The sequence below is a fragment of the Mustela erminea genome, chromosome 2, assembly GCF_009829155.1.
Source record: "Mustela erminea isolate mMusErm1 chromosome 2, mMusErm1.Pri, whole genome shotgun sequence".
Lineage (NCBI taxonomy): Eukaryota > Metazoa > Chordata > Mammalia > Carnivora > Mustelidae > Mustela > Mustela erminea.
The window spans coordinates 84,039,134-84,054,227 of NC_045615.1; the positions used below are offsets into that span (position 1 = coordinate 84,039,134).

The following is a 15,094-nucleotide window of genomic DNA, read 5'->3' on the forward strand; positions in this document are numbered from 1 at the left end:
CTTTTGTATTGAGCAAGGTTAGTGGTAAAAAAAATCAGTATCAAAAGCATTTCCATTTCTTATACAAGCAAAGGTCAGAAAATAAAATCAGAGGTTTTATTTATAATATAAAAATATTGAGGAGTAAAAAATACCAATTAAATCTAACAAAGACATGTAAGACTTGTATAAAGAAATTAATAAACTTTATTGAGAGGTGTTAAAAAGATGTAAACAAATGGAAAGATTCATGTCCAAAAGACTGGAATCTTTAAAATTTCAAATTATTTTAACTTGCTTCATGTTTACTTAGAGAGCCAATGTAATACCAATCAAAATCTCATCACATTTCTTTATGGAACTTAAAAACACAATTTTATGAATATGAATTTATATAAATATGGAAATGCCCATGGCTAACAACAGATATTTTTGAAAAACCGATTAACAGGAGTGGTTCTATCAGATATCAAATCACTTTTCTAATCTTGTGTTTGTTTTCAAAAGTATCTTCTAAAGCTATAAAGAACACAGCAGTATGGTAATGATACAGGATAGACTGACAAACAAGTGAAACATAAGAAAGCTCAGAAACACACACACAAATTTGGACAGAAATTATGACAAAGGGGATATTACAAAGTAGTGAGGAAATGACAATTTTGTCATTAACGGATGCAGGGATTAATGGCTACCACTTGGAAAAAACAGACTTATACCTTACTCTGTACACAAAATCAATTCTGGATTAAATAAGAACTTAAATGTAGAAGGTAAAACTATAAATCAGTTAAGCTGAAAGAGAGTATCTTTAGAGGTGAGGATAGAAAGAGAGTTCTTAAAATAAGACACACAAAACAGTCATCATAAAACCAAAGAGATAAAAATGACTCCATTAAAATTAAGAACTATCAAAAGAGAGGAACTGGGGAGGAGAGAAATGATAAGCCACAGAATAGGAGAAGATACTTGCAACACTTTAAAAAAAAGTAAACAACTCAATAGAGCAATGGTTAAAAGGCCTGAAGAAACACTTCACAAAATAAAAGTTCACAAGGCCAATAAACATATAAAAAGATGTTCAACTTTGGTAGAAATATGAGTTGCAAGTTAAAACTGCAATGAGAAACCAGTAGTCGTTAGAGTAGACAATTTAACACATCTGGTTTAATTCACTGAGTGAAGATGAGGATTATCAGAAATTCTCATGTACTCTACTTCTTGCAAGAATGTAAATAGCTACAGTTATTTTGGGAAACACTGAGGCATTTTCTACTAAGGTTGAAAATATGCATACCTTATGACTCAGCAATTTCAGTTTTAGGAATATGCCAGAAGAAGGAATGTCTAGGTGTATCAGGATAATATAGAGCAATAAAAATGAATTCCATTATCCAGTGTACTGCTAAAGGGCATTTGCATTTCTTTTCTTTCTTTTTTTTTTTTGTGTGTCTATAGTTAGGTTTTATTTTTTTTAATATTTATTTTTTAAATTTCTTTTCAGTGTTCCAGAATTCATTGTTTATGTACCACACCCAGTTCTCCATGTAATATGTGCCCTTCACAATACAGCAGGTGTTGACAAGGATGTGGAGAATAAAGAACACTCATGCACTGTTGGTGGGAAAGTAAACTAATGCGATCACCCTGGAAAACAATGTGGAGGTTCCTCAAGAAGTGAAAAATAGGACTTCTCTACAATCTAGCAATTGCACTATTGGGTTTTTCCCCAATGAATACAAATACACTATTTCGAAGGGACACATGCACCCCTATCTTTATAGCAGCATTATTCACAATTGCCAAGATATGGAAGCAGCCCAAGTGTTCATCACTTGAAGAATGGATAAAGAAAATGTGGTATGTATGTGTACATATACATATACACATACAATGGAATATTACTTGGCCATAAAAAGAATGAAATCCTGTCATTTACAATGACATGAACAGAGCTGGACAGTATAAAGGTAAGTGAAATAAGTTAGTCACAGAAAGACAAATACCGTATGATTTCACGCATATGTGGAATTTAAGAAACAAATGAGCCAAGGGAAAAAAAAGAGACAAACCAAGAAACAGACTCTTACAGAGAACAAACTGACGGTTAAGAGAGGGGAGGAGAATGGGGCATTGGGCTATATAGCTGATGGAGATTAAGGAGTGCACTTATGTTGAGCACTGGGTACTGCATGGAATTGCTGAATCACTATATCGTATGCCTGAAACCAATATAATGCTGTATGTTAATGAACAGGAATTAAAAACTTAAAAAAAAATAAAATGTTAATTGATAGCTACACAACACAACAAAACAAAATAACACAGCTAACAAAGTTTCATGTTTTCAAATTTATTCTGCATATTTTCACTAAAAAAAGTATTTCACTCAATTTCTTTTTATGATTATAGCCCATCTGGTTTAATGTTACCAGTGTGTTCCCATCTTCCTCTAAGGTGATTCAAGTCTACTCTTTTTTTCATCTTCACTCTGTTCTGATCTTTTATGTATACCACATGTGGGGACAACTCTATTTTGTGTTCTGCCTCCCTTTATGTTTTGGAGGAAAAATAATTTGTGAGAAGCACTGATTTGTCTATAATTGAAAACAACTATACAAATTTTCCTTCCCAGAGCACTTACTTTACAGGTTATTTTAAAAGAATGAACCAGAGCATTTAAGATGATTTCAGATGTAAAAATTCGATTTATAGGATATTTGTTGCATAAAATAAGTTGTTTATTGGTTAAAAATATTTCTTCTTATATATGAAAATACAAATGTACAGAATCTAAGATCTATAAGACTTAAAGTCTAAGATATCTATAATTTTTGAAGATGTTCTTTGATCTTCCTGAATAAAATATCCTACCAAAAATTATGGATGATCTTACAACTCACAGACTCCTATGTAATAATGGGACAACTCCAGGGAATCATGTAAAAATTCCTTAATAAAATGTGATTATTCCTGAAGTCACAAGTTGTAAAGGGCCTTAACAAGCTTTCTAGCCCAGATGAAAGCAATAGATAGGGTTGTGTTAAAATTATTTTGACAGACTCCAGGCTATTACATTCTATATTCTATGTGCTTTCTTTTGGAAAAGTACTTTGCTTGATACTTCAGAGAATATAAACTAAAATAAAACACATTCACTATCAATAACCTCCTGGGAGTAATTAGCTGATATGTACAAGTTACATATATAATATTAAGCCAAGCCTAAGACATCCAAGAAAATTATTTTAGAGGTTTAGAGTTGGATAAAGATTACAAGAGTCAGAAATATTTCTTAGTAGAACATACGAATAGGCACGATAAATGAAATGTTTATATGCGTATATGGGTATATGTGCAGACATAGATATACCTATACCATAAATAGCCACCTGTCGGTTCAAGTCAGGTCTTGTTACCCGAACTCTAGGCACCTAACTTAGGAAAATTCTATTGTTAGAGTTTTCTCAAATCTAAAATTGCAAACAATGGATTATGGATCTTTATAAATTTTTTAAAGCTTCGAGTTTCCTTACGTGTAAAATGGAGAGTGTGACGGTTAATTTTATGTGTCAACTTGTCTGGGCCATTGTGCCCAGGTGTTTAATCAAGCACTACTCTGGATGTTTCTGTGAGAATATTTTAGTTTTAGTTTAAAAATTAAAAAAAAAAAACATTTTGTTTATTAATTTGTCAGAGAGAGAGAGTGAGCACAAGCAGAGAGAGGAGTTGAGGGAGAGGGAGAAGCAGGCTCCCCACTGAGCAGGGAGCCTGATGCGGAACTTGATCCCAGGATTCTGGGATCATGACCTAAGGTGAAGGCAGACACTTAACTGACTGCGCCACCCAGGCATCCCTGTGAAATGTTTTAGATGAGATTTATATTTAAATCTTTGAGTAAAGCAGAATGCCTTCTATAATGTGGGTGGGCCTCATATAATTAGTTAATGGCCTAACAGAACAAAAAGCTTACTTCTCCCAAGCAAGAGGAAATTCTGCAAGAGATGACCTTCGAACTTGAATAATAACAATGGCTCTTCAGGTCCCCAGCCTAAATGTCTTTAGACTCAAATTCCAACTCCTTCCTGAATCTCTAGCTTGTCAGTTTTTTCCCTCAGAAACACTTTAAATTTGCTAAGCTCCATAAGCACATAAGCCAATTCCTTAAAATAACTGTTTTACACTTAAACACACATACATCCTATTAGTTCTGTTTCTCTGGAGAACCCTAATACAGGGAAGATTAGAGCATTTACTTCATAAAGTTTTTGTGATCATTACATGAGTTTGTAAAGTGTCAAATAGTATATATTCAACAAGTTATAGCTATCATAAATGTAATCTTTAGACTGATGATCATTTAAGTCTATTTTATATTATATGGTTTCCTATTTCCTTATGTAAACATTGTGAACTGCTCAACATCACTAAGTTATGATAAATTCATGATGGCAGCTTTGGACTACAACAATTTAGCTAAGCTGGAACTACATTTCCCAGCATTCCCTTTCCTGCCTGGTCCTGGGTTGGTGTTGACCATAAAGAAATTTGTGCAACAGACGCTGAAGGGTGACAGGGCACCTGGCACTGTGGCAATTCATGCACATTGTTGCTGATATGTTAGGTCACTATGTTGGTGTGGAGCACTACTTGGATCCACAGAAATTCTGTCTTCTACCTCTTGGCAGATGTCTTCTTTCAGCCTCTTGAGTCATGTGCAGAAGCACAGTAAATGGTACCAGCTTTTCCTGCAGGTCTCAATGGCAGTGGTTGGAGATGATGACAGATAAATGAAAACAGGGTTCCAGTTTGTCCTTAGAGTTGCTTTCATTCATATCCAGCTTTAGCTTAGCTGGCCCATAGTGACTTCAGGCTTAACAACAGATGCATTGCATTGACTTCTCTACCAGCTCCCAGAACTGTGTCAGACCTAATTCCCCCCCAAAATCCCATATTCTATATCACTCAGAGTAGCTCTGTTTTCCTGAAGAAACCCTGATACATACAGGAATTTGTTTCAATTCCAGAAGTAGTCCTGGAGGAATATAACCTCACGAATGAGTACTCTAAACTGGTTCTGGATTATCTGGAATTGGTTCTCTGCTTTGATTAATTTAAAGTCCACTGATAAAGGATACAGTGGTAATCCATGCTGTACAATGGCAAAATACTTAAATTATCACCTATAAAATCAAGCGCCTATAAAGGATAAGTTTTTGAGTGACCAAGGAGTTAAGGACATAAAACACTACCGAATGAAGAACATAATGGGACTTCTAGGTACACTGGAGAACTTTGAGGATCCACAATAAAGAGCTCAGAGTTTTAAATTCTGAGCTCAAAGTCCAGGTTAGGGTCCTGAAAGCTCTTATGACTACGTTAAAAGAAACCCTATCTCCTCCGGTTGCAAAGCTGAGATTTCTGATAATCAAATGCAAAGTCTAACCCTGTATGTTACTAAATTATAACACAAATTGAATTCCCAACTTTGTAGGGTCTTTCTTTCCCTGAAAATTGAGATGGGAATATGTGTTCAGACAGACTCCAGTGAAGCTGGGTCTTGAATCCCTAAATTCTTGTATGTCTCCTTTGCCAGTAGAAGCAGTCCTTCCACACTATTTGGAAAGGTAAGTATCCTCTGCCTAAGGAGTTTGTAACAGTCTCCCCTGAAGGGGCTGCTTTACAAGGAAGAGATGATTCCCTTCAGGACTCACCTCACCATCATTCATTCTTTCATTCACTACTTCTGTACCTATAGCCAGTCAAGTCTGATAGGATCTAGGGAATGACCTTCAAAACAAGACCTGTGAGGAGGCAGAATACCCTAAAATCATTACACGATTCTGCCAATTTTATGTAGACAGAACCTGGGGAGTATGTGCGAGAATGGATCCTAAGGATGTCGTATTAAAGATGAAGAAATAGCATTAGATTAGGCCAAATTTTTCAATGTGGGCTCACAAAGCAGACATTATGGATTCAGGTTAGCTCAAGTGACTTGATTTGTTTGGTTAGCTGAACATAATTTGGGCTCAAGGGTAACCTATATTGAATGATATTGAAATGTAAGAAAATCCTTGTTATGGTGTAAAGCAAGGTTTGTCAACTTTGGCACTTCTGATATCTTTGGCTAGAAAATCCTTTGTTGTGAGGAGCTGTTCTGTGCATTATAGGATGTTTAGCAGTATCCCTGGCATCTGTACACTAGATCCAGAATCATCCCTACATGTGTTTGGATATTTTCAAGACAAATGTTCCAGGGAGGGGAGAAGGACAAAGTAATCCCCATTTGAGAATCAGTAGTGTAGAGGAAGTTACTAAAGGCTGGGGGAGACTGGAAGACTGCAGCCAGGTTTTTTTTTTTTTTTTTTTTTTTTTAAATATAAAAACAGCTCATCCATCCTTCAACTCTGGCCCTCAGAAGGATCCAAAGGACATTTTCTCCACAGAGACTGAGTGAAATACAGTCATGAGAGTTGCTCCAGTATCCCTGTGGAGCTCTGTTGATGATAGGATTCTCAATGGCAAGGGTGATGTAGCAGCTTTAAATCTCCAAAGAAAATGTGGTCATCATTACTAGAATGGGTAGCAGAGTTGAAATAGTTACCAGGAGAGTTTGATCTGCAGAGATCTTTGGGATCAGCTAGTTTGATCACTGTGACCCTAGAACTGAAATAGATGGGTGATCTACTACTTGACTTGGAGAAGTGGAAAAGCAAACCAGACTTGAATCACTATAAGAAAGTGTTACAGCCCTATAACCATTTTTCAGACTTGAGTCAGGTCACAGACTCAAAGCCTCTTGAATAAAGAAAGGGGTTGCAGGTTCCTTTAAAAGGAATCTGTTATACATCCATATACATAGCCTTCCCCTAAGAGATCTGTGAAGATCTAATTTCCAAAATTAGGTGACCAAGCAGTGGGGTGCAATGGATGACCACGTAGTGGGGAAGGAAGAATCCAGACACCTTCAGGATTACTGGACACTGTTGCTGAAAAAATTCCTAGAGACCCAAATGACACTGTGGCCCCCCAACCAGGACAGGTTTATGCAGATCAGGTAGTCAATGAACTCTTGGCTTAAGTCTTACAACTAGTGTTTCTATAATCCTATTCTGTGTTTATTTCCCTGGTTCTGGGATGCCTAATCAGAACAAACACATTGAGCTACTAACTAGCAAAATACCTATGTTGGTTCCCTAACCAATGAAGTAAGGGCTATTACGTAGTGACTAAAGGAAAAGTACAATAAAAGCTTGATTTTCTCCTTTATCTTTTTTCAGAAAGAGTCGGTTCTATAGGATCTTCTAAAGGTGACCAAAGGCTTTTTAAAATTTAGTATCATTCTGAAGTCATGGATTTTTAATATATTTGACATGTTTCAATTTACTGCAGATGTTCTTTTTGATGTTCAAATTGTTCCCACATCAGCCAGAAGGGGCGTACTTAAGTTGGCTCCTGGGTCCTTCTGACATGGGCCAAATAATCTTGATACCTTCCTCCCCTTTTGTTTTCTAGGCTCATATTGTACTTTCCTATCCTATAGCTGTAATCAATCATTTCTCTAGACAATTCCGGTTTCTTTTAGGATATCTCATAGCAACAGAATACTGGTCACTGCCTCTTAGGGTCCCTTAAGTGGACAGAGTGAGGAAATACAGGACCGAGCCAGGAAATACATATTTTTATGAGTAAAACACGTCGTGTGTTTCCATGATAATATTCCCAATTTCAATGCAGAAATACAAGTTTTATTTGGGTCTCTTCCTTCTTATTATAAAAATCCTGATTCTTAAAGGCATTTCTATAATTATTCAATTTCTTTATAAGATTCAGAGTAATAGTAACATCAATATTATTTATGATGATTTAACTACTAAAAACAGTTTATGGTTTTTTACATTCGCTTTTATCCTTAGGATTTATCTCAGTAGGGATATATAGTTTAATTACTATGTTTAATGTCACCTGAAATAATTTATCTGTGCAGTTAAGTCATCAACTTTCTACACAATTAAGTTCATTTGTTTAATTTTACTTTAGATTTTTAGGTTTTTAAAAAAATTTTTATTTAAAAGACAATTATAAGAACATTTATATCGTGTCAAACTCAAGCCTATATACCTATAAGACGAAGTTCATTCAAAGAAGTCTAGCTTTACATTTTTCTCTCTCCTCATAGATAACCATTTTAATTACTGTTTTGGTCACCTATTTTTAAGAAGAGAATGTACACATATGTGTATGAATGTAGTGTATGTATAGCATGCTTGTATATATATGTACACACACACACCCATCTTAAAGGGCAGAATACTATACGTACTATACAGAACTTTTTTTTTTTCACTTAATATACTTAGGATACTGCTCCATGTGCTAGGATTTTTATCTGGACTGTACGGAATCTATAGATGGCTAGACGGGGCAAGTTGCTGATCAATTAACCTGATCTCTATTTACTTCAGCCTTCTTCAATCTTCCTGATATCATAGTTCCCATGTAGAAGTCTCACACATTGTTAAATTTATTTCCGAGCATCTGATGTTTTTTGATGCATTGTAAATTTTACTGAAGTTTTGTTTTGAAATATTTGTTGCAGATATGTAGAAATACAATTGATTTTTGTATATTAACCTATTATCTATTAATTTTGGACTTACTACATATAGTCATGTTTTATATATACTATAGATACAGTCTATATATACTCTATATATACAGTTTATATATACTAATATATACAGTCATCTGTGTTCGTTTTCCTTCTTCCTTTCTGGTTTTCATACCTTTTCTTTCATTTTCTTGCCACAGTGCACTGATAAGGAATTCTCATACAAATACTAATGGAAGTGGTAAGAATAAACTTTTTTATCTTCCCAATCTTCAAAGGAAAATTACTAACATTTTTTGGTCATTAAAAATAATGTTTGCTTTACAATAGATAACTTCATAAAATTAAAGAAATTCTATTCCTCATTTGTTAGAGTTATTTTGAAATATAAATGGATATCAAATTTTATCAAATGATTCTTCTGTATCTATTGAGAAGACCTTATGATTTTTCTTTTAAAAAAAGTTAATGTGGGGCGCCTGGGTGGCTCAAGTCATGATCTCAGGGTGCTGGGATTGAGCCCTGTGTGGGGCTCTCTGCTCAGCAGGGAGCCTGCTTCCTCCTCCCTCTCTGCCTGCCTCTCTGCCTACTTGTGATCTCTGTCTGTCAAATAAATAAATAAAATCTTAAAAAAAAGTTAATGTGATAAATTATATTAACTTATTTTCTAATGTTTTAATAATTTTGCATTCCTGGGATAAGGCAAAATTGGTAATAATTATTTGTTAGTTCTTTAATGCTCTTGTAGATGGGTTTTATAATCCATCTAACTTTTTTAGTTGTGGTGGAGGTTCAAATTGCTTAGCTCACCATTAAACTGGAAGCAGAAATTCTCTACTTCTCTTAAATTCATTCTAAATACATTTTTATTTCACTATTGTACCAAAACTGCTCTTATCATAGTTCACAAAGACCATCAAAGGGTGCCAAACTAAAAGGTCCATTCTCTGTCTTCACTTTTCTCAACCAATCAGTAGCATTTTATAAAACAATGGTTAAGAGCATATTGTCTTTACTGGCCATTTTGTTTGCTATGTGACTTTGAACTAGTTCCTTAACCTTCCTCTGCCTCAGTTTCTCTGTAAAAATAAACAATAATGTTATCCACTTTGTAGGGTTGTTATCAAGATTAAGCACGTGTAAGTCATTTAGAACACCAAACATGTTATGTGCGAATAAGTAAATATCACCTATTATTATTGCTTATACTCCTGAAAAAAAGTTTTTTTTAACCATTCTATCTTGATTCTTATTTCTCTAGTTATTCTTTCTCAGTCTCTTTCAATGGAATTTTCATCTCTCCAGACTTGGAACTCAGACCTCAGACAGCTTAATTTACCTAGACTTCCTTTCTACATGTTCTCATCCCATGACTTTAAAAATTACGTGTACAGTACTGACTCCCACATGTATAGCTCCTGCTGCAATCTCTTCCCTGAACTCCAAACTTACAGACTCAGCTGACTAATTGATATCTGATTTAAAATGTTTTCTAGGCAGGTCATATTTAACATGGCTCAAACTTTTTTTTAATGATCTCCAACTGTAAGGGCCTGCCCCTCCCAGAGGAACTTGCTTGTGGACCCCGGATGTAGGGGTGGGGCAGGCCAGGTGGAGATGTCCAATCGGTGCAGCATGTGTATATCCACTAGGGTGAATTGAGATCCGATTGGCCACCTGTATAGGGGTGGGGCTCAACCAACCGCATAAAGGTTGCTGTGGGAGGCTAGCAGGGGAAGAGGAGAGCTATGATGGGAGCAGAAGGAAGAGTTGGTGGGAGCAGAAGAGTTGACGGGAGTGGAAGAGTCGGCGGAGTGGAGGAGCTGTAACAGCTCTTGTAAGAGCTATAACCACTGCCAGCAGTCCGCCACCGGCGGTTCCTGCACCGGCAGTCTCCAGCCTCTAGCGGCCCTGAGCTGCCGCCTGCAGCCTCCAGCCACCTGCAGCCTCCAGCCTTCTGCAGCCCTGCCTCTGGAGGTCCTGCCTCTGGTGGTCCCGAACCGCTGCCTGCAGCCTCCAGCGGCCTGCAGCTTCCAGCGGCCCCGCCTTCAGCAGCCCGGAGCTGCAGCCTCCGGCAGTTGCGCTGATAACGGTCCCGAGACATCGGCGGTCCAGTGGTCAGCAGTCCCGACGCCTGCAGCCCCTAGACACCAGTGGTCCAGTGGTCAGGAGTCCTGACGCCTGCGGCCCCTAGAGGCCAGCGGTCCCGAGACCCCAGCGGTCCAGATACCAGTGGTCCAGCGGCCCAGTGGTCAGCGGTCAGCGGTCCTGAGACAACAGCGGTCCAGTGGTCAGCGGTCCCCACGCCTGCAGCCCCTAGATGTCAGCGGTGCCGACACCAGCAATCCAGCAGTCCAGCGGCCCAGCGGTCAGCGGTCAGCGGTCCTGACACCTGCAGCCCCTGGAATGCCAGCGGTCCCGAGACGCCAGTGGCCCTGAGATGCCAACGGCCCCTAGCTGCCAGCAGCCTCACTGCAAAATGCCTCGCCACCCCGAGCCACGAGCGGCCTTGTCCGCAGCAGTGGCTTCCTCTGGGTGGCAGCCTTGTCAGAGTGGCATCGTGGGGAGCAGAGTCTGTGTCATCCGGTTGTCCTCCTTGTCATCGTCGCTGTCATCATTGCCTCTTCATCGTCGGGAGCAGCTTCGTCCGCGAAGCTGTCTTGTCCAGAATGGCCTCTTCTTGGGAGCGGCCTTGTCTGGGGAGCAACCTCATGGAGCAGCGGCCTCATCTTGAGAGTGGCCTCTTCTTGGGAGTGGCTCCGATCATGGAGTGGCCTCATCTGCGGAGCAGCCTCATCTAGAGCAGCCTCGTCCGGAGCAGCCTTCTTGGGAGTGACCTTGTTGGGATCATCGTCATCGCCTTTTCGTAAGAGATAGCCCTGACCGGTCAGTTTGATTCTTGATGCTTGGTGCGAAATAAAGTTTTGCTTGACCTTCACTTTCTATCAGTCTCGTTCCTTTGATCACGGACCCTAACACAACCCTTTAAAACCTAATCCAAATTACATTTTATGTATCAATTATACAGTACTCGCCTACCTTCTCCCTTTTACCTTTGCCCCTCTTCAGTCTATTCAAACTGTAATCAAACTGATTTGTTGAACATTTAAGCCTAATCATTTATTTCACTTTGCTCAAAGCCTTCCAAAGCATCTCCACTGCATTCAGCATAAAAAGCTCAAGTACTTTCTGGGCAGGGGTCAACAAACGTTTTCTTCAAGGGCCACAGAGCAAATACTTAAGGCTTTGCAAATCAATCAAATTCTGTTGCAACCACAAAACATTTTTATGCTATGCTTATATGCAAAGACTGTTAAGATTCTAAACTGCTGGGGTGCTGGGTGGCTCAGTGGGTTAAAGCCTCTGCCTTCGGCTCAGATCATGATCCCAGGGTCCTGGGATCGAGCCCCACATCAGGCTCTCTGCTCAGCAGGGAAGCCTGCTTCCTCCTCTCTCTTTCTCTGCCTGCCTCTCAGCCTACTTGTGATCTCTATCTGTCAAATAAACAAATAAAATCTAAAAAAGAAAAAGATTCTAAACTGCTATTTCCAACAAATATTATTATATTTTGTAGAATATGTGTAAAATTTACAAAAATATACAGTATGAGTTCTGGTTTATAATGCTTAATAATTTTCAAAACAGTTCAATAAATATTCACTTAATAAAAATATAAGACATTTTAAAGAACACTATGGCAAGGACATTAAATGTTAATTTATTCTGTAAAATGTATCAAACAATAGGGACTTACTTTAAATTACCGATTCTAATTTCTGCACTTTCAGTAAGTTTCTTTGTTTCTTCTTTCCACCTATTGGCTGCTTTCTGTTGAGTCACTAAGAGATGCCTCAGCTCATCAGTGGAATTTCGATTACTGTCTTCCAGCTCTCTCAGTTGAACTTCAAATCCATGTTCCCTTATTGAAAATTCATGTTCCATTGTACTGATCTAAGGAATAAAATGAACATAGCATCTTTTTTTCTGATATTGTAGGAGATACACCGATCAATGATAATACACAAAAGAAATCAATCATTGTGTTGTCTGTGGCACAGAAATGTTTGGGTAAGAAATCTATATAAAAATTGAGTTTATAATATGTCTTCATCACAAACGAAGACTTATCCTCTATTGTGGATTTATATGTAATTATATTTATTATGCCTAAATTTATAATACAACATAAATTTAGTGAAACCAGAATTATGATGGACCATAATTTTTTTGCAACACTTTCCTCAATACCTTAAAATGTCAGTAGGAAAAAAGTATACTATCTAATATAAACTGCTCTTATTATCTACTTTAACTTGTTATTAGAATCCATGGAAAATATTCATGTTGTCAGTAGTTGAGAGTTTTTTACTAAAGCCATTAAAAGAAAGTTTACAGAGCTATGAGCTCTCCAAGTGTACCACCCTCTTGGCACCTTAATGTATTCAACAACTCAAAATCTCAAGTCACCTCATATTGATTTCAAACTCTTTCAAAGAGCTTTGTAAAGAAAATCATATACAAGGCGCACCTGGGTGGCTCAGTGGATTAAAGCCTCTGCCTTCACCTCAGGTCATGATCCCAGGGTCATGATTGAGTCCCGCTTCCCCCCTCTCACTCTGCCTGCCTCTCTGCCTACTTGTGGTCTCTCTCTGTCAAATAAATAAATAAAATCTTTAAAAAAAAAAAAGAAAATAATATACAAGAAGTTCTTTACCACTTCCGTTGTGATATAAATAAGTTTTTTTTTCAGGAAAAAAGACTATAATGATTATCAGAATCTCATATGGAAATATCTTCCATGATTTCTAGATAATTTATGTCATTACAGTAAAAATACGTTAATGCAGAATAAACATAAGTAGATGCTCTTTGGATACTCTAGAAGCTTTCTTCACTGGGGATCAGGGAGAGAATGAAGCCCTAATGGTCTCTGGCGTTCAATGTATGTAAGGAATTGCCTTCTCTTGCATGCATCTAGACTGAAACTACCTATTACCATCCTTGAGTCAGTTGAGAAAATAGTTACTAGGACAATTTCTTTGGTGTACTCTAGGGCCATCTATATCTTAATATACTAAAGAAATACTACAAAGAGTATCTTAAGGTATTTTAAAGTAGTGTGCCTTAAAAATCATCACAGCTGGTATAGATTCTAATAATTTGTTAAATATGTATATATTTAATATATATAAAATATATAAACAACGTATAAATATATAATTTTCAAGATCAAAAAGGATGAAACAGGGACTCAACTTTCTCAACACCGAAGAAAACCCAACAACAGCAAAATCCATGGTTTATGGGGGTAAACTGCAAACACGGTGTTCTTACTACTTCTGCTTAAATGCAACGTGTTTCCTAAATTGCTTAAATTTTCTTTCTCCAATAGTACACAAATGGAAATTTAAGACTTTATAAATATTGGCCCCGGGAAAACCACCTTGGATTTATTAATTCTGTATTGTATTAGAGCCTCCTGAGGTTCCTTGACCCTGATACTTTATTAATTTTTGTATTATTGGATTCTGTAAGTTTAGATTTGAATACACTCCTTTTCCTTCTTTGCCTCAATCTCAACTTTGTCTGGAGAAACCATGGTTATGTTAGGCGGAATTGTGTATTTCTGTCTGCATCTCTCTCACATATATATTACATACTGATATATGTATCTATACAGTTTTAGAAGTCAGCCTGCCTAGTTAACTCCCCATTTCCTCTTGGAACATCTATTTGCAATTTGACAAGCCTTGTTTTGAGGTCCTTTATGATAACCTGGTCTCTGCCTACTTGTACAAGCTTGTGTTGTGCCAATACTCCCTTCTCTTTCTTTGTTTCTATCACAATGCCTTCTCATTCTTGGCTCATTTTGACAATTTTTTCCTTTGCCTGTAATAATCTTACCCCTGTTGCTTGTCTTAGGTATTTTCTTCAACTTCTAAAACTTAGCTCAATTACTGCTTCTATCTAGACAAAATCAGTTCCCTGTTACAAGCTTATAAACACATAAGCCCTAAGTTTTTCCTAAAAAGCATTTATTAGTTTGTAAATATATGTTTAAAGTTTGTCCATCTCAATGCAAAAATTATGTTTTTAAGGAGGGGCTTTGGTCAGAGGGACCATGTCTTCATCACATTGTCAGCACCTAAAACAGGAAAGTTATGAAAGCACTTGTTGTAGACAGAGTGAATGATGGCTTTTTGGTATCAAAATTTAGTGTTTAAACACACCCCAGATCCTTTAGTTGATAACATTTCAGTTGTTAAAGTGGACAGACTGACAGTGATGTTGGAAGACTCTGGGCTATAATCAGGTCTCCTGTAACAAAAATATGACTGATGATTAAATTCAGTATATTGGTAGAGGAAGAAATTACTCATGGTCTCCCTCCCTTTTTCTTTTGTGTTCTTCCCCTGCAGAGAACCACTCACACAGATTGGAATGCTAAAACTATCCATTTCCTAATTTTATGAACTTATGAGGAGCATTTAGACACAAAGA

General features: G+C 37.3%; 1 protein-coding gene across 6 annotated transcripts in view; it reads right to left on the bottom strand.

Annotated features, from left to right (window-relative positions):
* SCLT1 (sodium channel and clathrin linker 1) overlaps positions 1 to 15,094 on the bottom strand; it is a 179,570-nt gene that overhangs the window by 36,744 nt on the left and 127,732 nt on the right. For all 6 annotated transcript variants that reach the window (XM_032333406.1, XM_032333409.1, XM_032333407.1 and 3 more), the window contains one exon: positions 12,348 to 12,544. In XM_032333406.1, coding sequence (XP_032189297.1) covers positions 12,348 to 12,544 — 197 coding nt within the window. The remainder of the gene's footprint in view (positions 1 to 12,347; positions 12,545 to 15,094) is intronic.